The sequence below is a fragment of the Elephas maximus genome, chromosome 3, assembly GCF_024166365.1.
Source record: "Elephas maximus indicus isolate mEleMax1 chromosome 3, mEleMax1 primary haplotype, whole genome shotgun sequence".
In the NCBI taxonomy this organism is placed as follows: Eukaryota; Metazoa; Chordata; class Mammalia; order Proboscidea; family Elephantidae; genus Elephas; species Elephas maximus.
Window position 1 is genome coordinate 6,357,542 of NC_064821.1, and position 18,734 is coordinate 6,376,275.

The 18,734-nt window shown below is 52.8% G+C and overlaps 1 protein-coding gene across 4 annotated transcripts in view; it reads left to right on the forward strand.

Moving 5' to 3' along the window:
• Window positions 1–18,734, forward strand: part of CELF5 (CUGBP Elav-like family member 5) — a 51,891-nt gene that overhangs the window by 15,054 nt on the left and 18,103 nt on the right. For 2 of the 4 annotated variants that reach the window (XM_049875777.1, XM_049875778.1), the window contains exons 2-4: window positions 1,748–1,830; window positions 14,906–14,957; window positions 16,823–16,951. In XM_049875777.1, the coding sequence (XP_049731734.1) occupies window positions 1,748–1,830; window positions 14,906–14,957; window positions 16,823–16,951 (264 nt within the window). Of the gene's footprint in view, window positions 1–1,747; window positions 1,831–12,902; window positions 12,953–14,905; window positions 14,958–16,822; window positions 16,952–18,734 lie in introns of those variants that run through there. The other 2 variants (XM_049875774.1, XM_049875776.1) reach the window with 2 other exon arrangements.

Genomic DNA, 18,734 nt, shown 5'->3' on the forward strand with positions numbered 1-18,734 from the left:
ACCCTACGTGGTAGTTCTACTCAGTCCTGTAGGGTCGCTAGGAGTCGGAATCGACCCGAAGGCAATGGTTTGCTCTGACGCGGGAATCTGAAGCCCAGAAAGGGGTAGCACCTGTCCCAAAGCCACACAGCAGGCCAGGGGCAGAGCCCACTGCTCCCCATCCTAATGCCAGGGGCCTGTCTGGCTCCTTGGGGCTGCTCCCTGGAGCAGCTGCTCTGCGCACCCACCTCCGCTTGGCCCGGCGATCTTAGCACCCTTCATCTAGGATCAGCCACGGATTTAATTAACAGCTGCCCCCCTCCCCGCCGCAAAAAGGCGGCTCCGGTGTCCTCTTCCATCTCCACTAATTTCATTGTGGGAAAATAGATATAACACAAAATTGCTGTTCTAATCATTTTTAAGGGTACGATTCAGTGGCGTTAATTACATTCACCGCCTTGTGCAACCATCACGACCGTCCACTTCCTCAAGCATTTCATCCTCCCCCCTCCCCGCGCAAACAGAAAGTCAGGCCCTCTTAAGCGATAACCACCCCTTCCCCCTTCCTCAGCCCTCTTGTTGTTGGGTGCCATCCAGTCGAGTACGACTCACAGTGACCCCATATGACAGGGGTCAACTGCCGTTTAGGGTTTTCTAGGCTGCAATCTTTATGGGAGCAGATTGCCAGGTCTTTTTCCCTCGGAGCCTCTAGGTGGGTTCAAACTGCCCACCTTTCAGTTAGCAGCCAAGTGCATAACGGTTTTCACCTCAGGTCTCCTTTACCCTGCCCAGTTGTTGTTGTTAGGTGCAGTCGAGTCACTTCGGACTCATAGGGACTGGATGTACACCAGAATGAAACACTGCCCGGTCCTACACCATCCTCACAATCATTGTTATTCCTGAGCCAGTGTTGAAGCCACTGTGTCAATCTATCTCACTGAGGGTCTTCCTCTTTTTCAGTAACCCTCTACTTTACCAAGCATGATTGTCATTCTCCAGGGACTGGTCCCTCCTGATAATATGTCCAAAGAAAGTGAGCAAACTCTCACCATCCTTGCTACTAAGGAGTTTTTCTGGCTGTACTTCTTCCAAGACAGACTTATTCATTCTTCTGGCAGTCCATGGTATATTCGGTATTTTACAAGGACACCATAATTCAAAGGTGTCAGTTCTTTGGTCTTCCTTAGTCATTGTCCAGGTTTCGCATAAGTAAAAAGTGATTGAAAATACCATGGCTTGGGTCAGGGTCACCTTAGTCCTCAAGGTGACATCTTTACTTTTTAACACTTTAAAGATATCTTTTGCAGCAGATTTGCCCAATGCAATTTGTCATTTGATTTTTTTGACTGCTGCTTCCGTGGGTGTTGATTGTGGATCCAAGTAAAATGAAATCCTTGACAACTTCAATCTTTTCTCCATTTATCATGTTGTTGCTTATTGGTCCAGTTGTGAAGATTTTTGTTTTCTCTGTGTTGAGATGTAACCGATACCGAAGAGAATTAAAACAAGTTCATCTGCCCTAAAAAGAAAAAAAAAAACAAAAACCTATTGCCTTTGAGTTGATTCCGACTTACAGTGACTCAGAGCAACCCTACAGGACAGAGTAGCAAGCACTAATCTGCTTTCTGTCTCTGCATTCGCCTATTCCAGACATTTCATGTAAGTGGGGTCAGACAATATTTGTCCCTTTATGTCTGGCTTCTTTCACTGAGCACGTTCTCCATGTCAGCATTCTCCTCTCTTAACCCCCCATTTCTCTTCCTTCCAGGCTGTGCCTTCCTCACCTACTGTGCCAGGGACTCTGCCATCAAGGCCCAGACAGCCCTGCACGAACAGAAGACCTTGCCCGGGGTGAGTCCTGCCAGGTGTCTGTGTGGGGGGAGGGCACAGAGGGACTGCTCTCAGCCTGGGGTGGCCCTGACCCACTTCCTGGGATCAGCTGGGAAAATCCTGTGGCTCTGGACCCAGGACTGGAGCCCTGGTGGCACAAGGGTTAAACACCCAGCTGCTGAAAGAAAGATTGGTGTTTCAAACCCACCCAGGATCTCCTCAGGGGAAAGACCTGCGATCTGCTCCCGTAAAGATTACAGCCCAGGAAACCCTATGGGACAGTTCTACTCTGTTGCATGGGTCGCTATGAGCTGAAATTGACTCGATGGTACCCAACAACAACAGCAACAACTGGACCCAGAAAAAGGTGCCAGGAGTTGAGGGACAGAAAGCATCACCTGAGTGAGTATTTATTGAGTGCCTACTGCGTGCCATGCCCTGTGTGCCACACCAGAGCCGCTGTGTGTGGTGGTGCAGGTTGCATACTGTACAAGGGCACCTGGTCCAGGGCAAGACCTGAATCCTGAGGCAGCATTAGCCAGACATTCCAGGCAGAGGGCACAGCTGGTGCAAAGGCCCTGAGGCACGACCATGCCTGGCAAGTAGGAGGAACAGTGAGGAGGCCTGTGTGGCTGGAGTGAAGTGAGAAAGGGGGAGAGAGGAGGAGGAGAGGGCAGGGAGGGGACAGGGCAAGGTGTGCAAGGCCTTGTGGGTCCTCAGAAGGAGCCTAGACCCTGTCTACTTCTCAACGTAGAAAACAAAGGGTTAAGAACTCAGCTGCTAACCAAAAGTTGTCTACTTGAAGTTCAAAGACCTGGTAATCTGCTCCCATAAAGTTTACAGCCCAGAAAACCCTATGGGACAGTTCTACTCTGTCACAGGGGCTTGCTATGAGTCGGAATCAACACAACGGCACCTAAAAACAAAAACAAAAAGCAAAGTCTGAAATCAAGGGTTTTTCTTTTTTCTTGTCCTCGTGGAGCAAACAGAGCCACAGCCCTGGGTTGCAGGGGCTGCTTGGGCAGACTTTGACCACAGTGGGAAGAGTGTTCCAGGCAGGGGAACAGCCAGGCCAAAGGCCCTGAGGCTGGACCGAGCCTGATGCATTTGAGGGCAGCAAGGGGGGCAGTGAGAGGAGCAGCTAGATGACAGGGCAGAAATTGGGAGGGGGTGGGGGGTGAGGAAATGGGGGCAAGACCACCGCCAGGAGGAGCTTGGCTTTTATTCCAAGGATGACTGAGACCATGGGAAGGCTGCTGGTGGAGGAACGAGCTGGTTTGATTTCCACTTTTTATGTTTTGCCGTTTTAGAAGGATATTTTATTTTTTATTGTACTTTAGGTGAAAGCGTACAGCTCAAGTTAATTTCTCACTCAAAAATTTATACACGTATTGTTTTGTGACATTAGTCGCAATTCCCACAATATGACAGCACACTCCCCCTTTCCACCCCGGTTCCCTGTGTCCATTCGACCAGTTCCTGTCCCTTCCTGCCTTCTCACCCCATTTTTCAACAGGAGCTCCCCATCTGGTCTCGTATATCTGAACAAACTAAGAAACACATTCTTCTCATCTATCAGTTTTTGGTTTATAGTCCTGTCTAATCTTTGTCTGAAGAGTGGGCTTCGGGAATGGTTTCGGTTCTGGGTTAACAGTGCGTCCGGGGGCCATAGTTTCAGGAGATTTCCATTTTTGAAAGGTCCCTTCAGCCGACTGCTGTGCCACGTGGGTGTGTCGGGGCCTGAGGGGCAACAGGGAGACCAGGGAAGGCATTGGTGGGGCTGTCCAGGCCAGCGATGAGAGTGGCCTGAGCTAGAGCAGGGACAGCTGCAGGAGAAAGAAGCTGCTGGCTTCAGGAGGCATTTTGGATTCAGTGTTGGGGGTGAGGGGCAGTCAGGGGATGTCATAGTGTACTAGGGATGCTGTGACAAATGACACAAGCCTGGTGGCTTCAAACAACAGAAATGTATGTTCTGGAGACGAGAAGTCCTAAATCAAGGTGTTGGCAGGGCCATACTCCCTCCAAAGGCTCCAGAGGCGGATCCTTCCTTGTCTCTCCCAGCTCCTGGTGGCTGCCAGCAACCCTTGGCGTTACTTGGCTCGTAGCTGTTGTTAATTGCCATTGAGTCAGCTCTGACTCGTATATAACAGACTTTACATATAACAGAGGAGCCCTGGTGGTGCAGTGGTTAGAGCCGTCAGCTGCTAACTGGAAGGTCGGTGGTTCGGACCCCCCCCCGCTCCGCAGGAGAAAGACGTGGCAGTCTGCTTCTGTAAAGATTTACAGCCTTGGAAACGCTGTGGAGCACCTCTACTCTGTCCTACAGGGTTGCTAGGAGTCGGACGACAATGGGTTTGTTTTTTTTGTTTTTGTGTATAACAGAACAAAACGCTTCCCGGTCCTGCACCATCTTCGTGGTCATTGGTATGTTTGAGCCCATTGTTGCAGCCATTGTGCCAATCCATCTTGCTGAGGGTCTTCCTCGTTTTCACTGACCCTCTCTTTACCAAACAAGATGTGCTCCTCTACCGATGGGGGCTTAGGGCTACACAACTCCAATCCCTGCCTCAGCCTCAGCATGGCCTTCTTCTCTTGTCTATGTCTCAAATCTCCCTGTGCCTTTCTCTTCTTAGGATGCCTCTCACTGGATTTAGGGTCCAGCCCAAATCCAGGTTGACCTCATTTCAAGATCCTTGAGTTAATGACATCTGCCAAGACCCTTTTTCTAGATAAGGTTGCAGACAGAGGTGCTGGGGGTTAGGACATGAACATATCTTTTGGGAGGCAACCATTCAACCTAATACAAGGGGTGACCACAGAGTAAATGTAAGGGTGTTCCCAGGCAACAGGACCAGGTCACCTGGGCTGACCATTTGTTATAGTTATTAGTTGCCTTCGGGTGGGCCCCAACTCATGGTGACCCTACGCACGACGGAACAGAATGCTGCCCCACCTTGCGCTGTCCCTGTGGTCGGTTGGGATGGGACCCCTGTGTGAGCCATAGGGTTTTCATTGGCTGATTTTCAATGTAGATTGCCAGGCCTTTCTTCCTAGTCTCTCTGAGCCTGGAAGCTCTGCTGAAACCTGTTCCGCATCCCAGCTACATGCAAGCCTCCACTGACAGACACTGACCATTTAGTGGACAGCAAACAGGATGGCTTCTTGGAGGAGCAGGCATGTGAGCTGAGTCTTGAGAGATGAGGAGGGTTTTGACAGATGGAGATGGAGATGGGGGTGGTGTGGGAACCGCAAGTACTAAGATTTGGAGGCAAGAACATGCCCAGCATGCTGTTGAGTGTGGCTCCAGAGTCAAGAACACAAGAGGTTCAGTTGCCTAAGGAAGGAGCTTGTGTTAGGCTAGGAGGGGTTCTCAACCAAGGGTGATTCTGCCCCCCAGGGGACACTGGGTGATGTCTGAAGACATTTATGGTTGTCACGACTGGGAGGTGGAGGTGCTACTGGCATCGAGTCGGTGGAGGCTAGGGATGCTGCTCAATACCCTACAGCACACAGGACAGCCCACCCCAGAGAAGGGTCTGGCCCCATGTTAGCTGTGCTGAGGGGAGGAAAACCTGTGTTGATTATTTAGAAAAAATTTGAGTTTGGTCCCTGTTCACTCCACAGACCAGAATAAACTCCCGCTGGGTAAGCTGGTGTAAACCAAGGGGACCCTCCAGCTCCTGTGACTTCCCTCCTCTCTCCTCCCCACTCAGGGTGTGGATTTAAGTGTGGGCAGCATCCTAGGATGTCAGTCGCTCAGATGGTTATGGGACACAGTTTCCTGGGGGTCAGTGGAAGCCCCTAACCCAGGAGTTCTCACATGGGGCAATTCTGCCCCCAGGGGACACTGGGCAATGTCTGGGGACATTTGTGATTGTCACAACTGGGGGGGTGCTACTGGCATCAGGTGGGTGGAGGCCAGAGATACTGCTCAACACCCTACAGTGCACAGGACGGCCCTGCCCCAGAGAATGGTCCGGCTCCAAAAGTCAATTGTGCTAAGGTGAGGAGAATAAAAAGCTGGTGAATGTCCAGGGGAGATATAACGCAAGGCCACATGAAAATTTAAAATTTCCTTGAAGATACTTTAAAAATGTGAAAGAAACAGGTGAAATTAATTTAAGTAATATATTCCATTTTAACTAGAAATATCCAAAATCTTAGCATTTCAGCATGTAATCAATATGAACATTACCACTGAGCTATTTCTCATTCCGGTTTGCTTTTTCCTTAGAAAGTCTTTGGAATCTCGTGTGTGTTTTACACTCACAGCTCAGTCCTATCTGGATCCTAAATTGTTATTGTCCATATTTGGATAAGTTTGACCATCATAAAGGGTGGATTCAAATACCCAAGTTATTCTAAACATACTTACAAGTTTTCCAAGATCAGGACAGCTTTTTAAATTTAAATTGATATTTATTATCATTAATTTAGTTCCTCAGTCACGCTAGCCACATTTCAAGGGCTCATGGCTGCATGTGGCTAATGGATACTGTATTGGACCATTCTAAATTGTTCTAGACCAGAGGCAGCAAACTTTTTGTGTAAAGAGTCAGAGAGTGATTATTTTCAGCTTTTCGGACCATAAAGACTCTCACATCACAACTACTCAGCTTTGCAATTGTAGCAGGGATGCAGCTGTAGACAATACTTGAATGAAGGTGTGTGGCTGTGTGCCAGTAAAACTTTATAAAAACAAGGAGTGGGCCAGAATAGGCCCATGGGCTGTAGTTTGCCCGTCTCTGTTCTAGACCTCTAGACCAGCGCTATCCCATGAGTAGGTGCTCAGCTTCTAATTGAAAGGCTGAGGCTCAAGCCTACCCAGGGGCTTCACAGGAGAAAGACCTGACAATCCGCTCCTATAAAGGTTACAGCCTAGGAAACTCTATGGGGCAGTTCGCCTTTGTCATACAGGGTCGCTGTGAGTCAAAATCAACTTGATGGCACCTAACGACAACAATAGCACCCTGTAGCTATGGAGCCCTTGATATGTGGCCAGTGAAACTGAGGAACTAATTTTTTAATGTTATTTTATTTAAAAAATTTAAAATTTCAACTTAATTTGCCACATGTGACTAGTGGCCACCAGATTGGACAGCACATATCTAGAAGGTTCTAGACAAGGAGTCAGCTACCATATTGAGTAGTGTGGATCTAGAATGTTCTAGCCTGTGGACCAGCTACCACAATGGGCAGCACAGATATAGAATATTCTAGATATGGAATATTGGATGGCACAGATCTAGAATGTTCTAGGCCAGAGATATCAGCTACCCTGTTGAAGAGCACAGATCTAGAGTGCTCTAGACTGAGGATTGGTTGCCATGTTGAATGGCACAGATCTAGACTGTTCTAGACCAGAGACCAGCTACTCTGTTGAACAGCATAGATCTAGAGCTCTCTAGGCTGGAGATCAGCTACCATATTAGACAGCTCAGATCTAGAGTCTAGAATCAACAGCAAGAGAGGCTAAGATTAATCTGATCCATCTCCAGTTGCATGTTGAGGTCTCACGCAGATTGGGGAGTCAGGGAGCCCCGCTCACAAGGAGCTCAACGCCTAGAAGGAAGTGGGGATATATACCCACATTGTGGGTTTCACGGTCTCTCTTGGACCCCAGCTCAAGACAGGGAGCCTGCAAAGTAATGTTCTTCTCCTCTCTGGGCCTCAGTTTCCCCAGCTTTCAACAACAGGAATAAATTACCACCATTTCTCAGCATGGCCGGTGGCCTCCTGCCAGCACCATTTCTCTGAGGGGGAGACTGCTGCTCAGAGAAGGGAGTGACTGGGCCGAGGTCACCTAGCAAGACAGTGGCAAGGTAAGGACTGCAGCTCAGATCTGCTGACTCCACAGTCCTTTAATGTCTGGCTTCTCTGGTTCGGTTTCTTATAAGCTGGCCCCAGGGTGAGGGGGCAGATTTGAGAAACAAGAACATACCTGAGCTCACTGTACCCCTCACCCCCAGGTCCGGACGTCTGTCTCTGAGTGTGGGGCCTCAAAGGCATTTCTTACAATGTGAGGAATACCGCACAGGTACCGGAAAGTGCATGGTACACAAATAATTATAAAGCAAACACCCGGTACCACTTCCTGGCCGAACCCCCAGAAACTGCCTTCATCCTGTTACCCTTCCCAAGCCCAGCCCTCTGTCATCCTGCTATAGGCATTACTATCCCAACTTTTATGGTAACCAATCCGTGCTTTTCCTTCTAATTTTACCACTTAGGAATACATACCTAAAATATTAGGTGGCTTTTGCCTTTTTCCTTTTAACTTCAAGTGACATGTAGTCTTGTGGCTACCTGCACCCCCCCCCCACTGGGATGTTGATGAGATTCTCCCACATTGTGGTAGTATCTGTGGTCTTTTCTTTTTTGTTGCTGTATAGTATTCCACAGCTCAATTACCCAATTTGTCCATCCTCCTGTCGATCCACACCTCGGTTGTTTCCAGGATTTGGCTGTTATGAATAAACCTGCCAATGAACATCTTTCTCCTGGCCTTTTGGTGGATGTGTGTTTCATTTCTGTCGGGACACATGTTGCATTTCTGCTGGCTATACCCAGGAGCCTTACTAAGAGTACTAAGTGTATCTTCAACTTCAGTAGATGTATCAGTTCCCTAGGACTGCTGTAACAAAGTATCACAGAGTAGATGGCTTTTAAGAACATGAAATTGTTGCCAGGTGGTTCTGGAGGCTGGAAGCTTAAACCAGGGTCTTGGCTGTGTTGATTCCTTCTGAGGGCTCTGAGGAATAATCTCTGCTGTGTACCTCTCCTTGCTTCTGGTGGCTCCTGGCACTGCTTGGCGTTCCTTGGTTTACATCTGTCTCGGTAGTCACGTGGCCACCCTTCTGTCTAACCCTCCATGTCTCTGTTCTCTTCTTTTATAAGACATCACCCATATGGGATTAGGACCCACCCTCCTCCAGTATGACCTCATGTTAATTGATAATATCTTCCAAGACCCTATTTCCCAACAAGGTCGCATTCATAGGTACCAGGAGTGAGGACTTCAACATACCGTTTTGGGGGAACATAATTCGATTCTTAACAGTGGATAAGACCAACTTGATTAGCAAAGGGGTTGACTTTGGGGGTGAGCTTCCCTCCCCTGAGAACACCCACAGAAATGGAATCAGCCCTTTCAGAACAAGAGCTGAGCAGACGGGGCTGCTGGGGCGGAAGGTCCCCCTTGCCTGTCAGCCACAGCTGAGCACGTCTGAGCTCCCCCGAAGGCTCTCCTCCGGAGGATGGAGCAGCCTCGCAAGAGCTTGGCCTCCTGCTGGAAGAGCCCATCCTGCACCCTCACGTGCCTGCACAAGCCCGTACATGTCTGTGAGCCAGGGACAGGGCTGGGTCACACAGGAAACTCAGACGGCCACCATCTCCCCGACCCTCACCCTGAAAAACAAAACACCACCTCTGTGTGCGTGTATGTGTGTGCCTGTGTGTATACGTGTGCATGTGTATACGTGAGTGTATATGTGTATGCATGTATGTGTATGTATGTGTGAGTGTGTATGTATACATACACATGTGTGTCTGAGTGTCTGTGTGTGTATTTGTGTGTTTTGTGGAAACTACATGGAGTGGATGCTTCTATTTTTTTCTGTTTATGCGCTGGGAGGGGAGCGACCTGGTCATTTGCTGACCGAGCTTCCCCCCACCCCGTGTCATGGCCGAGCCCCCACACACTGCTGCTCTCTCAAGCATCCACGACCCCCGTTTCTAGTTCTCTTTGCTCGTGTGAAAGCAGCATCTGTGGGGATGCAGTTTAATCAAATCTCAGCGTTCTGGAATCAGATCCTAAATTGAATAACAGAATCCCAGAATAGAACCCTCCAGAATGGGCCAAGGACCCTGGAACCCAGGCTGAGCGGATGGCTCCAATTCCAGCAGCTGGGCCATCAGACCCCAGGGGGGCACCCCCGAAGCTGGAGCAGCTTGGGGTTCCAGGAGATAGAAGGGACCCCCTGAGGGCAGTGAGGGCCACTCTGTCTCCTAGCCATTGAGGGGCCAGTCTGCTAAAGGGGATGCTGTTTCTTTCTTCATGAAAGTCTTGGAGTGCAAGGGACAACCCAAAGCCTGCAGCCAGCCCATGGCTTCTCTGAGCTCCCTGACAGGGGTAAGTTTGTCTGTCTCCCCACAGGCCCCTCCTAAAAAACCCTTCTGTGTACCCAGAGGGATCTGGGGTGGCCCCCTAGCAGAAGCCACTCCCATGCCCACCCCATGTCACAGGACTTAAGACAGAGTCAGTGCAAACCTGAGAATGGACACAGGACTTATGGTGCTGAAAGACTAATGATTCAACCTCCCTGGGCCTCAGTCTTCTCATCTATAAAGTGGGATGCCTAGAGTGTCAGCAGAAAAGAGGAAGACCCTCAGTGAGACGGATTGACACAGTGGCTGCAACAGTGGGCTCAAACAGCAACATTATGAGGATGGCACAGGACCAGCAGTGTTTTGTTCTGTTGTACCTGGGGTCACTATGAGTCCAAACTGACTCGATGACATCTAACAACAACAGAGGCACTTTGAGGATTCTATAAGGGGATGCATGTCGGGTTCTTGGCACATAAGAGGAGTTTGGCAAAGATTTGTCGAATGACTTCACAGTCCCAGGCAAGTCAAGCTCTGTGACCCTGGGCCAGTAATTTCTTCGTTCTGGACCTGTTTTGCCCCTACACATTGGAGACAGAGCAGACACTGTCTGGCACGCATTCCTGACTACTTTCTGGGCCAGGTGCCATGTGCCACACACTCTTTGCTTCTGGTGACAGGGCCTGGGTTTTGCTTGCTGCTGTGTCTGGAATCCGCAGGGCTCATCTCATTTCATTGCAGTTGTCATTTGAAGCCCCTTGGTGGGTGTCTCCTTCAGCCCCTGCCCCCTGCCCCAGAGCTATCCCCAAACAGGAACAGTGTGTGTGTTGGGGGGGTGCCATCAAGGCAAGGCCTGGGCAAACCAGAAGCAGACGGAGAGTGAGAGGAAGGCTTCAGGGAGGAGGTGACATTCAAGGAAGCCTTGAAACGTGAAGAGGCAGTGGAAGGGGGTATGTTCCAGCCATGTCCCAGGGGCGTGGCAGGAGAGGGCAGGGATGGCTCGGGCTGAGCTGCAAAGGGGCCTCGAATGGCAGGATGAGGAGCCGGGACTCTGCCCCTGAGGGCAGTAGGGAGCCAGAGTAGAGAATAGAGCGAGGGGGAGGGGAGGCTTTGTCGGGGTGTTAGACAGAGGCTGAGCTGGAGCCCAGGTGGAAGAGGAGGAGGCTCAGATAGGGGTCCGCCTTGCTTCCCTTTCTCCTCCACAGGACCTGGAAACAACCCAGTCAGGGCCCTCCTCCATCTTCTTCTTGGCTGCCCAATCTAACTCCTTCTGCAACCCCTCCTCCCAGAGGCCTCAGTTTCCCCATCTGACACACACCTTGGCTAGACATTTTAAAAAAAAAAAAAACCCAAACCAGTTGCCATCGAGTCTGTTCCTACTCATGGTGACCCCATGTGTTACAGAACAGAACTGCTCCACAGAGTCTTCTTAGCTGTGATCGTTACGGGAGCACATTGCCAGGACTTTCTTCCATGGTGCTGCTAGGTGGGTTAGAATTGCCAACCTGCAGGCTAGTAGCTAAGAGCAAGTAACTGTATGTGTCACCCAGGGACCTTGGATAGCCATAAAGGGCCCTCCTTTTCCAGTGGTGTATGGCTTAACTGAAGTCAGTCAGCAACGTGGGGGCAGATCAAAGACTGGATTCCATGGTTACAGCCACCTGGTGTATACCCATCCACAACCCAAAGGTCCAAGACACCCCCAGAACCTGAGCCCACAGGACCCCTCAGTTGGAGGGATGGCTGGGTCCTCAGTGGACTTCAAGGAAAAAAGTAGGAGACCTGGCCTCTGCTTCTGACTTTCTCCATTCTCTCTGGCCTTGATTTGCCCATCTGTAAATGGGAATGAAGGTTTCCATCTCATAAAGTTGTTTGGAGATTAAAGGAGTTGGTGGATGTGGGTACTACTCCAACAAGAGAAATCGTCTCCACCGCCCCCCACCAACAAACTTCTACTCCTGCTTCAACACGCACTGCAGATTTTCCATCTTCGGGGCAGCCCCATGATAGCCTTTGGCCCTTCCCTGCCAGCTCTCCCAGGCTTGATTTGCCCCCCTTCCAGCCCTGACACCCATGTGACAGGAAATGTCTGTGTCCAACTCTATGTTCTTCTCCCCCACTACTGGTGTGGGGTCCTCGCTGGGGTTCCAAAATTACTCAGCATGGGGCGCTCCCCCACCCCAGTGTTGTGGAATAAATGACAAGGGGAAGGGAGGGGGCAGGGAAGGGATGCAGCAATGGGGAGCGAGAGAAGGTGGAGGAGGGAGGGAGGGCATTAGGCAGAGACCTCGGTGGGACAGATGGAGAGAGGGAGCCGGAAGGAGGTGGGCAGAGCCAGATGGGCGGGCAGGGGAACGGGACGCGAGGGGTGGGGTGGGGTGTGGTGGGGTGGGGGAGACCCAGCTCCCTGCGTGGCAGCTTCTGCCTGGGTGCGGGGCGCAGGGAGCGCGGCGCCGGGCCGGCTTGCGTGCGCCGTGTGCGCGCCCGGGCGCCCAGGGGCGGCACGTGGATGCCATCCTGGCGCACGTCTCCAGGGCGGCCGGTCGGTGGGTAAGGCGGGCCGCTGGGCCGCGGGGAGGGGGCGGCGGGGCCTCTGAGCCTCGCCTTTGGAATGGAGGGGCTGAAGAGAAGGGGGCTGCCCACCTGGCTTCTCTTGGCCAGCCCAGGACCCCCCATCCCACCGCCTCCAGGCTGACTCAGGATGGGGAAGGGACCTGCCTGTAGGAGGCAGAAGGTCCCAGGGTCTGAGGCAGGCAGGGGAGATGGGCAGCAAGTACCCCTGGTCCTGAGGATGGGGTGGGAGTGGAGGGTGCATCGTTGGGGGTAGACTCCCTTCCCGCGGCCGCCCCCACCCTCCCTGGCTCATGCCTCTCCAGAAGATTATATTTAAATATCTCTTTTGTGCGAGGCAGGAGCTGGGCTCGCCCCTAAGAGGCGGTTTCCATGGCAACAACAATTGCCAGCTTCCGTGTGGTGAATCAGCGTTGCCATGGCAACTCCATCCTCATCTGCCCAAGGTGCCGGGAGGAGGGAGGAGGTGAGGGCGAGCGGAGGCGGGGTGGGAAGGGTGGGGGGGGAGTCGGAGGCTGGAGCTCAGGTGCCCCCTCCCACACCTCCCTTTGCCACCCCAGCCTGTCCCCAGCCCCAAAGCTGGTCCCATCTGGTTGAAATAGTCTCCCCTGCCTCCAGTTAGCAGGGTGTGGTACCCAGGCAGAGAGAACCCGGTGTGCATGTCGGGGGATGCGGCTGACTGCTGGGGGAAGGGAGGCGTGGGTTCCTCCTTTCCCAGGTGGTCAGGGTCCCTCTGAGTGGCTGAATGGCAGGAAAGTTGGGCCAGGGAATTGGAGACATTGGATGATTCTGGGGCTCCTGAGGCTGAGTTCAGGTTGAGGCAGCCCAGATGTGCCAGGGAGAGGTACTCAGAAAGAGGAGTGGGCAGGGGAGGGAAAAAGGTTAAGAAGGAGAGGAACCTAGAGGGGAAGGGGACCTAGGAAGGGGCGGGACCCAGAGAGGAGAGGGGGCTCCAAGAAGGGAGGTGCTTACAGAGGGAGGAGGCTCAGAGAGGGGAGGGAGCTCAGGGGAAGGGAACACGGAATGAGGGAGGGGACTCAGTGGGGGCTCAGTGTGGATGAGTGGACTTAGATCAGGGACAGGGTCTGAGAGAAGGAATCAAACCAAAGGGGAAGGAGTTCAGAGGGGAGGAGACTTGGGGGGTCCAGGCTCTCCTGGTGTCCCCATGTGCCTTGCAATGCGTGGGTGACGCTCCGCTCCCCACCCCTACCCCCTATCTAGGGGGAGACAGAACAAGACATAGACATTTCCAGCCCTGAAGCAGATGTGGTATGGGTGGCAGGAGGTCAGAGGGGTGAGAGGATTGCTGGGTGGGGGCTTTTGCACTGGGTTTTGAAGGATGAGTAGGAGTTCACTAGAGACACCAGGTTGAGAGGAAGACTCTGTCCCAGGACCGGTGGAGAAGCAAATGCCACTCCCACATCTCTCGAATCTGTTCTTAAATATTCAAGTTAGCTCATACCCAGGGCTGGCTGTGTTGGAAGAGGTATAAGGGAGAATTTCTTCCTTGAACGTCATTTTCAGTGCCTGGAGTAGGGGCAGAAGCCTCCAAAGAATGTGTCCAGAGGGCAGGCTGGTCCACTCAGACACGACAGTCCCTCCCATCCTAAGCTTGTAGGAGCTGTTAGGAGTGCTGCCTTGGTGTATGAGTCAGCTACTGCCCAGTAACAAACGACCCCAAAATTTAGTCATTGGAAACAACAACCATTTTATTTGTTCATGACTCTGTGGGTTTGCAAGTCTGGGCTTGGCTCAGCTGGGCGGTTCTTCTGCTGGTGTCTCCTGGGCTCACTCACGCAGCTACTGTCAGATGGGGCTTGACTGGCGTAGATGACTCACGCCCATGCTCAGCAATGGTGCTGGTCTACTGGGCCTCTCTCTCCTGTGGTCTCTCATCCTCCAGTAAGTAGCTCACCCAGGCTTGGCAGTTTCAGGGTTCCAAGAGGGCAAGAATGGAAGCTGCAAGGCCTCTTGAGGCCTAGGCTTGGAAGTTCCACAGCTTCACTTCCCTCAAATTCTATTGGTTAAAGCAAGTCACATGGCCAAGACTAGATTCAACTGAGCAGAAAAATAGACTCCACCCCTTGGTGGGAGGAGCTGAAAAGTCCCATCACAAAGGAGCAGGCATACAGGGACCAAAGGCATTGAGCCATCTCTGCAAATAATCTCTCACACTTGGGAGGCTTCCTGGAGGAGGGGACATTGTTGCTGGGTTTTGAAGGCTGACTAAGAGTTTGCCAGACAGCAAGAGCAAAGGCCAGGGGGTGGGACCATGAGTCAATTAGTTTGACTGGGGCGTAAGTTGCTGCTAAAAGTTGTTGAGGTGTTGAGGCTGGAAAGGTGGGCAGATCAGAGAGAGAGGGATCCCACCCATGCCACCTCCACCACTGACCTTGCCTCCCCTTCCCTTTCTCCACAGATGGCGCGGCCGATCCAGGTGAAGCCTGCGGACAGTGAAAGCCGCGGAGGTAGTTGTCATCTCTCCGTGGCCACCAGGAGCCTCAGCCACAAGGCTGGCGGTTGACAGAGGAGCGAGGGAGGAGGGGCAGTGGGGTCTGGCATCCCTGCACAAACACATGCAATAATCTTGTGCTTGCTCAAGCCCCTCATGATGGCAGGAGAGGCAGGGGCCGCAGGCTGGGGTAGTTACAGGAGGCTAGGAGGGGCTGCAGTCCAGAGGATGGGGGTCTGGCCAGATCCAACTGCTTGCCACACCTCACTCCTTTCGGGTGCTATAACGGGGGTCTCAGAGGCAGAGGTTCCCTGAAGGGCTGTGGATTGTACTCTGGTGGTGGGGAGGTGTGTGTGCATGTTTGCATGTCTGAGCGAGTGCATGTGTGTCTGTGAGCATGTCTGTGCAGATGTGTGCATGGGCGCATGTGTGTATGCACAGTGGGGGCACCTGCTGCCCACCTGTGTTTACATCTGCATGTGTGGGTGTGTGTGTTGGAGTGTGTCTGCTTGACTGTGCGGGGCTGGGTCGTGGGAGTGTGCAGGCTGGGGGCCTGGGTGTCTGCGTGGGGCTGCCCCTGTGTGCAGAACTGCTGGGTTAGGGTGCGCCCATTGGATGGGGGGATATCCTTGGCTGTTCCCAGTGGGATCCAAGTCTGGTTTTTCCTGAAGATTTCATATCCCTTCCCCACTCTCAGAGCGTGAAGAAGAGTGGCCAACCTGGGGTGTGTGGGGCAGGGCTGTTAGGGCTCTGGTGTGTGTGTAGGAGCTCGGCAAACCCCACCTGGGCTGGGAGTCGCTTTCATGCTCGCTCCACCCCAGCTGCCAGTGTGGACTCGGGAGTGGAGAGGCGGGGTCTGCAGGTCCCCAACTCTATCTCTTCATTTTCCTCTGTCTCTGTCTCTTTCTATCTCTGTCTTTATTTCCGCCTTTGTCTTTCTTCCGTTCCTTCTCCCTCTCTATCTCTTTCTCTGGCTGTCTGACTCTATGGCTGACCGGCTGTGTGCATTGTCTCCTCTCCTCTGTCTCTCTTTATCTCTCTGGTTCTCCCTCTGTCCCTCTCTCTGTGTCTCTCTTTACTGTCTCTTTCTCTCGGTCTCTCTTTCTCATCGGTCTCTCTCCCAGACTTAGCCTCCCTGCTTCTGTTTCTCTCTCCCTCCCATCCATGAGTGACAGCTGCCGAGAACAGGTTTCTATAGCAACCTATCTCAGCTTCGCTGGGCGGTGAAACTGCCAGGGTCCCCCTTTACCAGGGAGCTGTGCAATTACCTGAGCCGGGCAAGCTGTGGCCCAGCCCTTGGCCTCTGATGGCCCCCACCTACCCCCCCAGGTGGCCCCTTGGGTACAGGCTCCCCAGATGCCCAGTGGTACACACTCACCCCCCCCCACCCAACATACGTTACCTGGTCCCTCCCCAGCCCTGGGAAAGTTGGGCAGGGGGCTGGAAGCTGTGAGGATGCAGAGACCATCAGCGCTCACCCCTGCCTGGAAGATATAGAGGGTGGACAGACAGACAGACAGACAGACAGGGATCCAGGCCAGGGGGAATGGAGGCCATCCTTAACCCTGGCACTGTGGTTGGCTCTCTGAGCGCCTAGGAGGGGAATTCATCTTTGCCTGAGGGTGGGGTCCTGGAGGACCGGAGATGGGGGGAGGGATTGAAGGGAGGCCATCGTAGCAGGAGCGCCCAGCCTGGGTAGAAGCCTGGAGGTGGGGCTGTCAGGGCACCGGGAGGGTGGAGGGGCCCAGGACTGGAGGAAGAGCGCTGAACAGGGACCAGCAGCGAGGTTCCTCTTCTCGCCCTGCTGCATCACTCTTTACTGGAACCGAGACGTCCCGTGGCCCCCAGACCTGGGACTTGGCTGAGGTGGTGTCTCTGCCCCAGGGGACCGGAAGCTGTTTGTGGGCATGCTGAACAAGCAGCAGTCGGAGGAGGATGTGCTGAGGCTCTTCCAGCCCTTCGGGGTCATTGACGAGTGCACGGTGCTCCGGGGGCCTGATGGCAGCAGCAAAGGTGACAGGGGGACCTGGCACGCGGGAGGGCACTCGGGAGCGCCGGGCGAGGCCAGGCGGGTGGGGTGGGGCTCGCTCCTGGGGCGGAGCTGGGTGGGATGGGGCGGAGCTAGGCAGGGTGGGTGGGGCGGGGCTGGCGGGGAGGGGCGGGGTCTGGCGGGGAGGGGCGGGCTATGGCTGGTCCTTCCGCCTGATCCTACCTGCGTGGCTGGGTCCTTGTGCATCGGCCTGTGTCCTATGATCTTTGATCCATCCTCCTGACTGTCCATAGGACTGTACTGTCATCATCAGCCCGTGTCCTGTGGATTTTCAGTCCGCCTTCCTATTCCATGGTGCCTATATGGCCGCACAATCTAGGAATGATTTTTAATTGTCTAGAACTACTCATTTGCCTGCCTCTGCGCACGGGGTTGTAATGACTAGGGTTGAGGGTGTCACTCTGCCTGACTCTGTCCACATGACTGTTCCCACCCGAGCTTCAGGGTCCCTAATGGTGTCCGTCTTTTCACCTCAGTCTGTCTACATGACTGTTTCTACATGCTTTTGCCCGTTTCTGAGGGCCTCTGGTGGGTGGTGTCTGGCTGTCTCTCCACCTGACTGTCCACACGACTGTTTCTGCCTGTGTCTGGTTGTGTCTGACCGGCTGCACGACTCTACATTTATGTCTGTATCAGCCTGGGAATGACTGTGTCCTCTGGTCTGGAGCTGTCTCGGCCTGTCTCTGCCAGAGTGTGCATCTGATTAGGACCGAGTGTGTCCAGTCATCTCCAATTCTGTCAGCCTTTCTTTCTATATGACTACTCCCGTCTGCAACCGTGTCCACACAGCGGTTTCTGTCTGCCTCTGCCTCTGCCTGGTGGTCTCTACCTGCCTGTCTCCCGGATTCTACCTGTTTGCATTAACCTATCTGGGATGGACTCCCTACCTGACTCTTCCTGCCTTTGTGACTGTATCTGACCAGGACTGAAGGTGGCTGATGGTCTCTGGCCATTTACCTGGCTTTTTATTTATTTTCTTTAATTGACATATAATTCCCATACCATAAGATTCACCCTTTTATTTATTTACTTTTAAATTTTATTGTGTTGTTGTTGCCGTTGCGAAGACACACAGCAGAACATACAGCAGTTCAACCATTTCTCCATGTACAATTCAGTGATATGGATTACGTACTTTGAGTTGTGCAACCAGCTTCACCCCCCTTTTCTGAGTTGTCCCTCCCCGGTTAACATAAACTCGCTGCCCTCTAAGGAAGAGCTGCCCTTCAGTAGCTTGTGGTGTATTCGCAAATTTGTACAACCGTCACCACCAACTAGTCCCAAACATTTTCATCACCCCAAAATCTGCCTGGGTCTTCCAAGGCTTTCTATCTGTCTGGAACCATGCCTGGGGGTCTCTGTCAGCCTGACTACCTGTGTCTGGGTCTGCCTGTGCCTGATGGTGTCTGACTGACTGGCTAGCTCTGCCCCTGTCTGGTGGAATCTAACCTCCATCTGCCTGACTCTGCTCACGTGGGTGTGTCTGGCTGGGTCTGAGGGTCTCGGCCTGACTCTGCCCATAGGACTACTTTGTCTGTGCCTGTGTCTGATGGTCTCTGACTTTTTAATCTGGTTATAAGTGTCTGGTCTCATGTTGTCAGCAGTGGGTGGGTGTTCTCTAAACCCGTCCTCTTCCCCTTCCCCTGCCTGTGCACCACCTCACACAGTCCACCTCACTGTGTTGAACAGACTCTGTGATGGGCCGGCTAGATGCTTGGCTGGCTGGCTGGCTGGATGACTTTCTGA